Raw genomic sequence first — 13115 nt, 5'->3', positions numbered from 1 at the left:
GCAGCCCATTTTTTCTCCAAAACCTGTATGCACCTTTCAGCATGAATGGTGCCTTTAGAGATGTGTACGTTACCCCATAACATCACAGATGCTGGCTTTTGAACACTAGGTCCATAACAGTCCGGGAGGTTCTTTTCCTCTTTGGCCCAGAGGACACAGCATCCACTATTTCTCCCAAAAAATTTAATGTGGACTCATCAGACTACAGAAAACTTTTCCACTTTGCATCACTCCATCTTAGATGACCTCGGGCCCAGAGAAGCTAGAGGCATTTCTGGATGTTGTTGATAAATGGCTTTTCCTTTGCATAGTAGAGTTTTAAGTTGCACTAGGTATGTGGTGCATTTAGTGATTTTGGCTTTCTAAATGTTCCTGAGTGCATGTAGTGATTTCCTTTATACATTGATGTTGGTTTTTGATGCACTGCCGCCTGAGGAATCGAAGGTCAAGGGCATTCAATTTTGGATTTGGGGCTTGCCCCTTCCATGCAGTGATTTCTCCAGATTCTCTGAACCTTTTGATGATTTTATGGACCGTAGATAATGAAATGCCTAAATTCCTTGCAATTGAACATTGAGGAACAGTGTCCTTAAACTGTTTCACTATTTCCTCACATACTTGTTCACAAAGAAGTGAATCCCACCACATGCTTGGTTGTGAATGACTGAGCAATTCAGGGAAGCTCCTTTTATACCCAATCTTGGCACCAACCTGTTCCCAGTTAACCTGTTGACCTGTGGGATGCATTTATCAACTTTCTCATTCTTTTTTGCCTCCTGTCCCAGGTTTTTTAGAATGTACTGCAGCCATAAAATTCCTAAAACCAGTAACGTTTATAGGTTTGAAGATTAAATATCTTGTCTTTGTAATGTATTAAATCAAACAACATTTGGAAATCATTGTATTCTGTTTTTGTTTAACACAATGTCCCAACTTCATTGGAATTGGGTTTGTAATCAGCTCCTAGTCTTACGAGAGAACCCGCCCATATTTCTACTAATTAACCTGTTGAAAAGATGGCCTGTTTCCACTTTTGGTATGACATCTCTCCTTACTTACCTGTATATGTGTGATTTGGTTCCATTTGTGTGGTGTGGAACAGAAACTATACAGCAGAACCTCAGTTAAATGTCTGCTTGAGGGAGCACAATAATAAAAAAATCTATAAATTTAAAAAGCATCTGTTTGCACATACAGGGTTAGAATGCAGCACAGTGAAGAAGTCAGGGCTGGTGAGGAACCTGGAGCTGGGAGACTGGAGCAACAGGTAGAGGCGTGATCTGGAGCTGGACTGGGCTGTGCTGTTTTCTCGACGCAGCTCTGCAAAAGGTGACAGCCAATCTGGCATTGTTTATTGTATTGTTCTGATTGTACAAGAGAAATACATTTGACAAATACTTATCATTAGATTAACCTGGAAAGGAAGGGTGGAGATCACTCTCGTCTGCTGGTTGCTCAGTGGCTGGCACCTCCTCCGCTCTGCTGTCATTGGTTATCGTCCGCCGGATGCTCTGATACCTAAAGGTGAATGTGTTCATCACTGTTTTCACAGTCTCTACAAGAAATGCTAAGTCATGCGATGTTGACGTTCAGGGCATCAGTGGTCTTTACCTACGGTTCAGCTGCTCCATCTGTTGGATGGAGCTTGACCTCTGGAGTGTTTGCTGGGCAGCTGGGGCAGTGGGTCTTTGCCAGGTGGTGGTTCTGTTCACATGGTCCACGTAAAATATCCTCCCGTGGCTGTCTATCCGTGCCTCCCAGTCTGATACACAAACAGATGCCCTATGGAGACTGATGGAGCTTTGGTACTTCTTCTGAGATGATAAAATGATCACAAATGCAAAAGTGTCCGTCTTTTATGCTACCCAATAAAATATAATTGGAAGGGTGTTGATCTGCAAGGGAAATCACATTCACATTATGGCTTCGTTATTAGTAAGTTAACATATGATGACAGTTACTAGTAACTTAAAATGTTGTGTGTACTACTGCACCTCAACCTTTATTGTGTCATAGGAAAATCTCCCTTCACACTACAAAACACATGCACAGACGAAAAGAAGATGATCATCTTACTATTAATTATGTACTTTGCATATTTGTTGTATAAATGGCAACAGGTTGATACAGAGGTCAACTGTTTCCTTTGCTGTCAAGAGGAACACCATCCAATTATTTTGTCTGTCTGTCACAATGCATTGCTATCTACAGTATTTCCGTCATTTCTTGAGGGGAAAAATTGCTTCCGAAGCTAAACAAGTTAGAAGTCGAGCAACATCCTGGAAGCAGCTGGGCTTGACCTTGGAGGTTCCACTGTATATTTTTTCAACCTAACAAATGAGGAAAACACTGAAGAACACTCACTCGGCGGAAGGGGCTCATCCACTCTTTGGTAGCGACTGATGTCCTGGCGTACAGACGGCAGCGTCTGAACAGACACGTGGCCATTGACCTGAGCTGTGGCCCCTTTGTGACACCACACAAACAAATTAACTGTTATCAGGATTTACAATATTACATTTAAAAACAAAAAATTGGTGCGTCCAGGCACTCTAGTTAGTTTAAAACCATGCATCATTCCTACACAGATGGTTAATGGCAAACAGACCACACTTAAGCAGATTCTTGATCCACAACATACGGTGGCCTTCATTCGTCAATTCAATCATCTTATATTGTGACAAAAAGTAACACCTAATACTGTCTTGATTTTGTGTCATTACAAGTAGGGCTGCGACTAACAATTACTTATATAACTACTCAATCAGTTGATTTTTTTTTTTTTTAAATCAATTGATTAAATGAATACGATTTTTTTTCATTTCAATCTTATTATTTAAAAAATGCATTATTTCAAATTCACAATGCAGAAAAGACAAACTGATTATATTTCAGTCAGTAGTTTGGACCTTAAGATGTCAGATAAAAGGCAAAAATGTTGATCATTGTTTTCAAAATAAAAGCAGATGTTTGAAAATGTCTTATTTTGTTCAATTATAAAGATAATCAGTTTGTTTTTATAGAGGACCACAGGGAGAATATTTACTGAAAAGATTAAATTCTAAGGAATTGAGTAATTTTGAGTTACAAAGGTCTCGCAACAATTAATCAATTATGAGCATGGTTGTCAGTTCATTAGATTATTGATTAGTTGTCGATTAACTGATTACTTGTTGCAGCATTCATTCGAAAGTACAATTTATTACAATGACGATAACAGACCCAGATTATCCAATTTGACTTGACTCATCCCTAATTCCTGGTAAATGTTTGATATATTTCCAAAAGGTTTTTGATAAATTTTAATCAAAATTTAAAATGGAGCATGATATTCAAATATCAGAATCAGAATCATCTTTAATGGCCAAGTATGTCAACAACACACAGGGAATTAGTCTCCGGCAGTTGGCGCTGGCCTAGTACGACATATAAATTGAGTATGACAGAGAATACTTTTCAGACATCAGACCTATAAGGCTTCCCAGTAATATGGCAATGACAGAACACTTTTTTTGGGTGACAATTATGTAAATGCCTGATAGAGCAATAATCCAGGGCAATGACCATTGTGCCAAAGGGTGTCAAGACTTCAAGGAATGAAAACAGTTTAACGTGACAAGTCGTGCGAGAATCTGGGACAACGTCGATTCTGCAAATGTTGCAGATATTCCTCACTTGCCCACTTATGGTTAGTACCCACCCACTCAACTGAATTTTAGAAAATGGCTGAATGACAATGCACCTGTGTCTTATTCAAGGCTAAACTTGTACTTTGCATCGCAAGCCAACCTCAGAGGTGTTGAGGAATAATTGCTTCAATTTATTATGGGAGAAATTCATATGCAGCATGGAGTTGTGCAATCATTCTGGAGATTACCCACTTCTATGGACTTTTTTTATGTTCACAAGAAAAGTATATTCTAAAAGTAGTGACTACATCACATCATCAGCACATATGGACAATGTTAGCATGAACAGTCAATGGAGCATCTGCATCAAGAAATAGCTATTTGTATCTGGTCAGATTTTGGTGATATTTTGCCGGCTGTCATGATTACTTTTGTGACAAAGTATCTTTCATCAACATCAAAGGATCTAAAAGCATGTCTCTGAAACACTCAGATGTAACAACTGGAAAAAAAAGTTATCAAGTTTAATTGGGACCTTCTGCTTAAAACCCACCTATTAAGATGAAAGCTTCCAAGATATAGCCTACTACCAATCAGAGCAAAGCTGTTTTCCTATTCAAATTAGGGAGAAAAGCGATCAAATTGGAGTCAAGCTTATTTATACATGGAATATTAAGCAGTTTCATCTGCCTGCCGTTTCTAGACGACCTCAATTACCTTGAAAAAGGGCATCTTGGATATTTCCTACCAAAATTATCTTACAAATCCAATAAATGAGACATTTAATGTTGTCATTCTTTGTTTTCCAAGTCAGCTCACCGGACTCTCTCTCTGATAACGTCATGCTCAGTCCCTCTCTGGCCCTGCATGCCACTTGGTCGTGGGCTGCGAGTTCGGTGGCCCGTACTGGGCGTCTCTTCCATACCTCCCCTTGCTCATCCTCATCCCCCTCCTCCTCCCCCTGTAAATCTGGACCGACAACCTCTGCAATAGACAAAGAGCGGTGGACAGCTTAGTTATCCTTGTCAAAGTTCCAAATCAGTCCAGTTAGCCATCTTCTTGATCTAAAGGAATGGAACACATCGATGCCTCAGAATGAGACTAAGTGTTCCCAACATTTATTGAAGCACGGCAAATATTTGACTTATTGTAGAAAAATCTTATGGCACACCAGGAAACACAAATATTGCAACACAATACAGATATTGAAATAATAATGGTCTTATCTCAATTTACGCACACATGTATTTACTGTGAAATATGGGCCCCTTTATTTGACAATTGGAAGACTATTTTTCTGCTGGATGCAAAAAAATATATATTCAGTATCTTTCAGAAAGCACACATTTTGTAACATTTTTGTTTACTGGTGTGCACTGAGGGCGGAATGGTGCTCGACTGGTTAGCACATCTGCCTCACAGTTCTGAGGAACCGCCTTCAAATCCGGCCTTGTGTGTGTGGAGTTTGCATTTTCACCCAGTGGTTGTGGGGTTTTTATCCGGCTTAGGTTAATTGAAGACTCTAAATTGTCCAGAAGTGTGAATGTGAGAGCAAATGGTTTGTTCATGTGTACCCTGCGATTTCCCGGCGACCAATTCAGGGTGTCTTTTCACTCTCACTGTCCATTCACCTGCCCACAGATAGTTGTGTTCAAATAGCTAGACTGCTTCACTGTTGCTCTGCCATGATTCTCACCACTATTGATTGTCCACTCTAACCCTCTGTATGTCCCCTCATGCCCCTTTCTACCCAGTTGCATTTCCAATAAACAGAATAAAAACTAAAAAATAAATAAGAACGGAGTATTTCAAACTCCCCTATTGCACAGAAAAACTATTCCAGCACAAAGGCAAACAGATGCACCATTATCTGAAACCATGGCGGTGAATAGGACAGCTTAAAGAAAAAAAAAAAAAAACACATAACCTTTATTGGGAAATTTTGGTAAGTTACCTTTTATGTACATTACATTTTAATTTTTTTATTATGTACAGTTTTTGTATTTTCCTATATTTAAATATGAGTGTTAATGTTCAAACTACATGTCATGTGAGAATGGCTTTAACAATATTAAATACATCTTGTTTTTGATGAACACTTAGCCTTATTATGCCATGATATTTAAATGTTGGTGATGATGTTGGTAGAGTGGAACCAAAATAGAATGGAAAAGTAGGGGCGGGAGCGTCAACCAATATAGCTGACTGTCTGTTACATTCAAGCTCTTTTTTTTTTATTCATATATATTTTTTTAGGCCAAATGCACCCATATTACTGTACAGAACCATTTTATTTTTTGTAGTTTTATTTTTTTCATTGTCTAAAATGCCCATTACATAGTTATAAAAAAAAAATAACTTTCAGAAGAGCTGGAAAATTTTTGAAAGGTTCATATTCCATCCAAATTTACCATGCTGGCGTGGTTGGCCTTGGTGACCTTGTTGATGTACAGTACAGGCAAATGACTTCACAAAAAAAAAAAGTTTGCATTTGATGCTGAACTGCTGTCATGTCATAATTCACCGAACCAATCAATGACATCATCGATCAGCTCTGCAAAAGATATTCATTCCGTGTGGCTGTCGCGTATGAATTCAAAAGCTAGTTTGTTTTTCGCCTCGTCACATCTCTTCTGGCAGAGTACTGTAACTATGTGAGGGCCAATGAAAAAATTTCTTGTTGGTGAAAAAACACGTTAGTGTGGGAATATTTTGCTGTCTCTCAGACAATGTGAACATTATTTGCTGTCTCCACAGGAGAAGTATGTCATGGGGACGTCATATAAATGCTTCAACATAACAAATTTGATTGGGCACCTGAAGAATATGCAAAAGCAGGAAGAGGACAATGGCACGTTCAAACAACGCAGTGTAGGAAAGCAGTACCGCACACCTGAATCATGCGTCCCAATCTCGCTACCAGTCGTCATAGCAGTAGTCGCCAAGCTGTTGCTACTTGATAACTCCGCCCCTTCCTCCTCTGCCCTCGGAGCCACTTCTGCCCTCGTCTCCACCTCCTGTAACAAAAGACAGGAGGTTGATGTTGGCCATGGTTCAAGTCTTCATTGTTTCAGTTCATAGGCATGCAAATCTTCCCGATTGTCTCCATCTCATTTACTAATGAGGCGAAGTGTTGTGCACTCTAGAGGAGATAGTAGTCTAAAATATAACGTCAAATACAACATCTTGCCTGAATAGGGGAAAGTGGGCCACAGGTATATAAAGAACTGCAGGGTGTCTCCTGGTTGGTGTTCATCCTTGAACTTTGCTCATCACACGTGGAATCGCTTGCCGACTCCATTTGTGAAGCAGGAGGAGATCTACTAGCCTCCATTTCCTCACCAATGAGTACTGATGCTCCAGCGGGATCTGCACTGATGACCATCTCGGTTCCTTCCTCAGTTTGCAGCTTTGCTGCACAACCAGAACCTATGGCCTGAGCCGACTCAGAGACAGGAGAGCTTTCTGTCCTGGTGTGCTCACATCTGGAGCCTTCGCTCCTACCGGAAATGTTGACATCTGTAGTCCTCTGCAATCTTGTCTCCTGCTGGTTAGCACGCTGCCCCACACTCTCGTCATCCTCGTCAGAGTCTATGTGCAGCATTGCGTTGAGGCGTGTGTCTGTTGGAAAGCTGGAGCGGAGTCTCGGTGATGGCCCTGCTGGAAGTCGCTCCACGGGGCTCCCAGAGGCCTCAATGGCATCCAAGTAGTCGTTAAGGGACACCTGCCTGTGGGTGTGCCCACCTGCAACTGCCTGGATAGTGTCCTGCTGCCATGTGCCACTGTTGCCATAGATACAAGTACCGTTGACTAACAGGGGGCTTTCGTCTGAGCCTGTGAGGGAAGCGCCGCATGCAAGGTGAGAAGATGAGGGAGGGTGGGGGAGGTCTTCATCGTCAGAGGGACTCCCAGGGTCACTGTTCACGGCGCTGCCCAAGATCGTTCCTGTTGCATCTGGAGAGCATTTTCAGAACAGAGGCTCGTTAGTTTTATATCCTCCACCAAGGAGGTTGGAGATTTCTATATCTATGTTTTATCAAAGGGCTGCACAAAAAATACTGACCCCATTTCCTTAAAACATGAGGAAGAATTTGCCAGTGACACGGAAGTCATTAGGATAAAGATGTGAAGCATCATTAAAGAAATAATAATGGATGTGTAATGCCGTAAATTATAATAAGATTAAATGAAATCAAAATTAATAAAATTAAACTGTTTTGGGATCATAGTTTGCGGTAAGTGTACAGTTTAAACTATTGATATGCAGATTAGTGGAGAGACGTCTTTGTATTTTCCTTAATTTCTCAGTTACTGAAGCAAAAATCTCAACATTTTTTGGGAGATGTACAGTTGGTGGTATCTACAGTATGCAGCGTAGGTTTAAAATTTAGTGCCGATTCAAATATGAATTGTTTGGTTTTAGTAGATGTCTGTGATTCACTCCCTTTCCTATAACTTACTGAAGAATGGCTTCATCATCTTCTGGCTCAATTTGTCAAGAATAATGACATCACACGACACTATGAAATAAGTGCAAACCTTCGTGTCCAGTGGCGGTGATGTCCACCTTGAACTGCAGCTGCCCGCTAACGTGATCTGTCGGGAGCCGGCGACACAAACTGTACCTTATCGGGTGTTGGCTGTATATACAGAAAGAGCCCAATTTAATTGAAAAAATGAAAAGATAACGTAACGTTTACACATACATACAGGTATGGACTCACTCCGCTGTTGGTCCCTCTAGAAGTCTCTGCACAGGTATGGTGAGCTGGCCCAGAAAGCGCTTGATGATTGGTCGGCTCTTGGCAAATTTGTCTTTCACTTCAATCTCCATAATGTCACTCATCAGGGCCACAAAAGTGTATTTCTACACGAGAACATGGGGGTAAGATCAAAATACCTATTGTCACTACAGTGATGGTGAATCAATTTCCCAACCTCTCCATGCCACACAGGGTTGATGGTATTGGCAATAATGGAGGTTCGCCTCTCCTGGCCATGGTGGGTGAATTTAGGGAGGCCGGTCCTCTTCCCTGGCTGGATGGACATCTTCAGGTAAGGGTCCGGATTGAAAAACATGCCCTTCTTCAGGCCCATTGCCCGGATGTCTGCAGCAGACATTACACATTTAGTTCTCTTTGCCTTGAGATGCAAGTTTATTACGTTCCCTGGCCACACTCTTAACTCAAAACACTCATCTCAACTCCTCTCCTCTCCACCCATTAAAATGAATGGATTTCCATTCACATGTTCCAGCTGGGATAGGCTACAACACCTCCGCAACCCTTGTGAGTATAAGTGGATAAGAAGATGGATGGATGGATGGATGGTTTATTGAAAATTCAGCCAGACAAAGAAGGTGTTTTATGGGACAGGCTGGACAAAGGGACTAGGGGTGTAAAGACAGTCTAGACATTTTAACAAAAGTAACATAAAAACAGTTATCTGTAGATTGGAGGTGTGGGGGAGACACCTGGTGAGCACGCACTATAACTAACCAAGAGAAACAGATAAGAGAGGACAGGAAAGTGCAGGACCAGATGTGTGAAAATGAGCAAGGCAGTACCACTATCGAGTGGCGCGGTGGGATTCTTTTCTAAGTCTGAACACTTAGATAAGACAATTCTCAGTCTGAAGAATCTGTGACTTGGTATTTTAGTATAACCTGTACTCTTGTAAGGTCACTTGTATTTCAAGGCATGACTTTATTTACAAGGCCCTTTTTGTCTGCTGAAATGAGTCCTTTCACCTGATAGGGTAAAGCTGACCAATTTGCGACAGTGCTCCGTCCCTGATTGGCCCTCAGTTTGACCCTCAGTGCCCACCTGGAAAGAAAGAAATAACAGGAAACTAGTGTTTAGTACACAGATCAGCAATCTGTGACTCCGGAGCTTCCATCTTCCTCCACTGGTATAACAGCATGCAGAATTTTAGCTAATTTACTGACTGGCACACTACATTGGTGATGTAATGTTGCTAGTTGGCCCATTTGGTGAAGTTTTAACTCAATGTTAAGCTTATTTTCAGTCATCGGCTCTTACGTTGGTTTGAAGACTAAAATAAATGCTTAAAAACCCTTAGTGCAAGAGCGCAATCAACCACTTAACTTGTTGGGTTCCTCAATGTCGACATAGACATATCTAATTGTTCCATTTACCCAAATTGACTTGACTCAAGTCTCGCGTGGTGTAGACTGAGGCTCGAAGTGGGAGGGAGTATGTCAGACTGATACACATCGTGAAAGCCTCCTTAGCACATTATCATATTCCAAATCTTCCACTGAGGCGACAGGTCATTTATTTGAGCAAAATTAAACATCTTCTTTGGGGTTGGCGAACTGCAGGCAATGGAGACTGGGAAACCAAAATTGTAAAATAAATAACGATTCTGGGAGAACTGCAATGTTAATACCGCTCCCACACAGTTCTTGATGGTCAACCCTAGTTATAAGGTAGAAAAAGATCCAATCAGAGGTAAGGGGAATCTTGTATATAGATTTCAAAGGGCCTTTATTTTGAAATATTATATTAGACCAACATTGAACTTCTTGAGTGCCATCATGGGATCAGATTTAAACAGTACATTACTTTTTAATAAAAAACCCTTTACTTTTCTTACCTTTTTTTAAATTAAGACACTTGGCCAATGATATTTTCAATCAAAAGTGTTGATAGCAACATTAAGTCCCCTCCAAAAATTTGCAATGACAAGGTCTATTCCTTTGTTTTTGTTATATTCTTAAGAGATTTAGATTTCATATTAAAAGGTTCATAATTTCAGGTTTTATTTCACAATGTTTAAATGATGTGTTAACCAACTCAGGACAGAGCAACTTTTGTTTGAAGCCACCCACTTTTCAAGTGAGCAAAAGTATTGGAAGAGATGATTAAACTGATTTAAATAACTGCATCAAGCCTGCAACCCATTGACTTCACCAGACTGTTGCATTTTTCATTCAAATCCATTTTCCGGGCCTACGGTGCAGTCTCTTTCAGTTTTTTTTTTTTTTTTTTTTTTTTCTTTTCGCTGTGTGTTTCTTCCTTCAGTTTCCTCTTCAGAAGATAAAATGCATGCTTTGTTGGCTTAAGGTCCAGTGGTTGACTTGGTCAGTCTAAGTAAGACCTTCCATTTGCACCTGAGTTGTTGAACACACCTAATGTAAATACCATGAACTAAAAGCTGGAATTCTGAACTTTTGTCTCACAGTCATCTTTAGATCTGAAACACAAATGTCTTCATTCTTCAACAACAACAAAAAAAGCTATCTCAGCTTCCCTGGGAACGCTTCCCCCGTCAGAGTTGGACAGACCTTAAGCTGCTACACAACCCGAGATATGCAGAAGAGGTTTAGGTCCTGAGGGCAGCAGCAGGCAGCGCCGGCATTGTAACACTATTAAAAGGACATCAGAGAACTAGTAAAACAAAACAATTATACCGTCACTCCGGGGTTCTTGACAGTGATGCAAGGTGTTGTTGCTCTTAGTGCTCCACTCACACCATGATAGTATTTGAAGCAGATCTTCGTCTCGTCTGCAGAAACACAAGACACAATCATTCAAGCCATCATCTTTATTAACAGACTCAATGTCAGGTCATAGATAAAAAGAATACACAAATACACCTTTTCACTATAATTATACAACTACGCTCAAAAGCTCATGCAATCTCTGATGTCAGTAGTAGTCAGAAAAATTTTCCATGTCATATGACCAACAGGGTAAATGGTTTGAATGTTGATTTTAGGCTTCTTCTCTACCACTGTTGTCTGAATGTGTGACACGTCAGTCAGTCTCAAAGGAGGTTTTCTGGTTCCAAGATGGAAAACTACCCATTATTTATATTTCAACTGGTAAGTTGATTAAAAAAAAATCGTGGAAACTCGTAAAGTCAACATAATCATTGAGGGACTGGCTGTCTGTAGGAAGTGTTGTGATGTTTTCTGCATGTTCTGACAGATTATTTTTCGAGTTTTTGAAGGAAATGTGAAAATATCTGAACCTTTTAGGGTATATTTGGTGGTGCTAGACCAAAACCAATTGTTGTTGGACAACATTTTTAATTCAAATCAGCGGCAGTCTATCATTTTTTTCCCAACTGGAAGTATGCTGATGCTGATTGTTTACAAACATTATGAAAAGGTATAATAAGGCAACAAGGTGTAAATATGAACAAAGTCTTAACACCAATATTATACAATAAGCTGTTCTGTTCAGTTGAGTTCATTTAGGATCTTATTTTGCTACTTTATATTAGGTTGTACAGCACATGTTACTCACAGTCCATGAAGTAGGGCCCCGCCTCCAGTTTCCACACAATCTGGCCTCGCTGAGTGCCATTCACGCCACGGTTCTTGGAGTCCCACACATTACCGACACATGTCTCATCTAGAGAACACATATACATAAATGTATCGATGGCAGTGCTCGCTTCTAATTACAGGTCATTTACTTAAGCTCTATCTGCTAGCTCAGATTTTCAACAGATGTTCAGTTCTACTGAAAAAGAACGAAAATGCACTTCAATTCAATGATATTTGAAATAATAGGAGTTTAATACCCCCACACAGTACACACACACATGCTCATAGTCTCTCAATTGTCATCTGTCAGGTCCCCATCAATAAAGAGCTTTTGTCACAGTGGTTCAAAAAAAAAATATGAAGGTGAAATGCACACAGGTCTGACAGAATGATGGTGCTCTTATGCAATGGACTGAAGGGACAGCCAATCTGGAGATGGTCCTGATTCCTTGAAGCAATCCCAAAATTAACCACCCCCCCTCACCGCCTGGATCAATACCACCAAGATCCCTGGACTGTTTGGTGGGATGAAGAGTTAACCTTTGACCACTATTATGGCCTTTGTAACAATGGGACATTACCAGAATTTAGAAAAGCCAGGTACTAGAATGGGCAACTTGACATTTTAGCAAATGTGACTTTTCTCTGCTGTGCTATAGTACACTGACTTTGACACGTGTTCTGACTCTACAAAGGAATCTCAATAGTTTCCTGATTTGAATTTTTTTCCACGTGGAGTAGTGTAAATGAACTCATTTTCTAAACCACTTACCCCCTTTAGAGTCATGAGTGAGCTCGAGCCTATCCTTACTGACTTTGGGCTTGAAATACAGGGTACAAACTGGGCTGCATGCAGGCAACCACAGGATGTCAACCATTTGCACACACATTAAAATCTAAGGAGAATTTAGAGTCTTCGGTGAAGCCAACATGCATGTTTTTAGAATGTGGGTGGAAGCCGGAGTACCTGGCGAAAACCCAACCAAACAAGATTAAAAACTCCTCCAAAACTGTGAGGCAGATATGCTAATCACTGTGCTTCCACAAATATTTTAGTTTATCAAATGATCCATCCATTAATTTTCTGTATCACTTAGCTTCACAAGGGTCGACGGACGCTGGAGTGCATTCCAGCTATCTTCGGGGGAGAGGCAGGGTAAAACCTGAAATGGTCGCCAGCCATTTGC

At 40.5% G+C, this 13115-nt stretch overlaps 1 protein-coding gene across 2 annotated transcripts in view; it reads right to left on the bottom strand.

Moving 5' to 3' along the window:
• hecw2b (HECT, C2 and WW domain containing E3 ubiquitin protein ligase 2b) overlaps window positions 1-13115 on the bottom strand; it is a 29670-nt gene that overhangs the window by 15273 nt on the left and 1282 nt on the right. Inside the window, exons 2-14 of one of the 2 annotated variants that reach the window (XM_061836912.1) lie at window positions 11906-12013; window positions 11065-11159; window positions 9379-9454; window positions 8568-8737; window positions 8354-8496; window positions 8169-8269; window positions 6820-7583; window positions 6523-6646; window positions 4449-4613; window positions 2365-2466; window positions 1612-1762; window positions 1415-1518; window positions 1196-1320 (exon numbers count right to left, since the gene is read on the bottom strand). In XM_061836912.1, the coding sequence (XP_061692896.1) occupies window positions 1196-1320; window positions 1415-1518; window positions 1612-1762; window positions 2365-2466; window positions 4449-4613; window positions 6523-6646; window positions 6820-7583; window positions 8169-8269; window positions 8354-8496; window positions 8568-8737; window positions 9379-9454; window positions 11065-11159; window positions 11906-12013 (2228 nt within the window). Of the gene's footprint in view, window positions 1-1195; window positions 1342-1414; window positions 1519-1611; window positions 1763-2364; window positions 2467-4448; window positions 4614-6522; window positions 6647-6819; window positions 7584-8168; window positions 8270-8353; window positions 8497-8567; window positions 8738-9378; window positions 9455-11064; window positions 11160-11905; window positions 12014-13115 lie in introns of both variants that reach the window. The other variant, XM_061836921.1, reaches the window with a different exon arrangement.

Source organism: Syngnathoides biaculeatus, chromosome 2 (genome assembly GCF_019802595.1).
Source record: "Syngnathoides biaculeatus isolate LvHL_M chromosome 2, ASM1980259v1, whole genome shotgun sequence".
Taxonomy (NCBI): Eukaryota; Metazoa; Chordata; class Actinopteri; order Syngnathiformes; family Syngnathidae; genus Syngnathoides; species Syngnathoides biaculeatus.
This window is presented reverse-complemented; position numbering and strand designations above follow the sequence as displayed.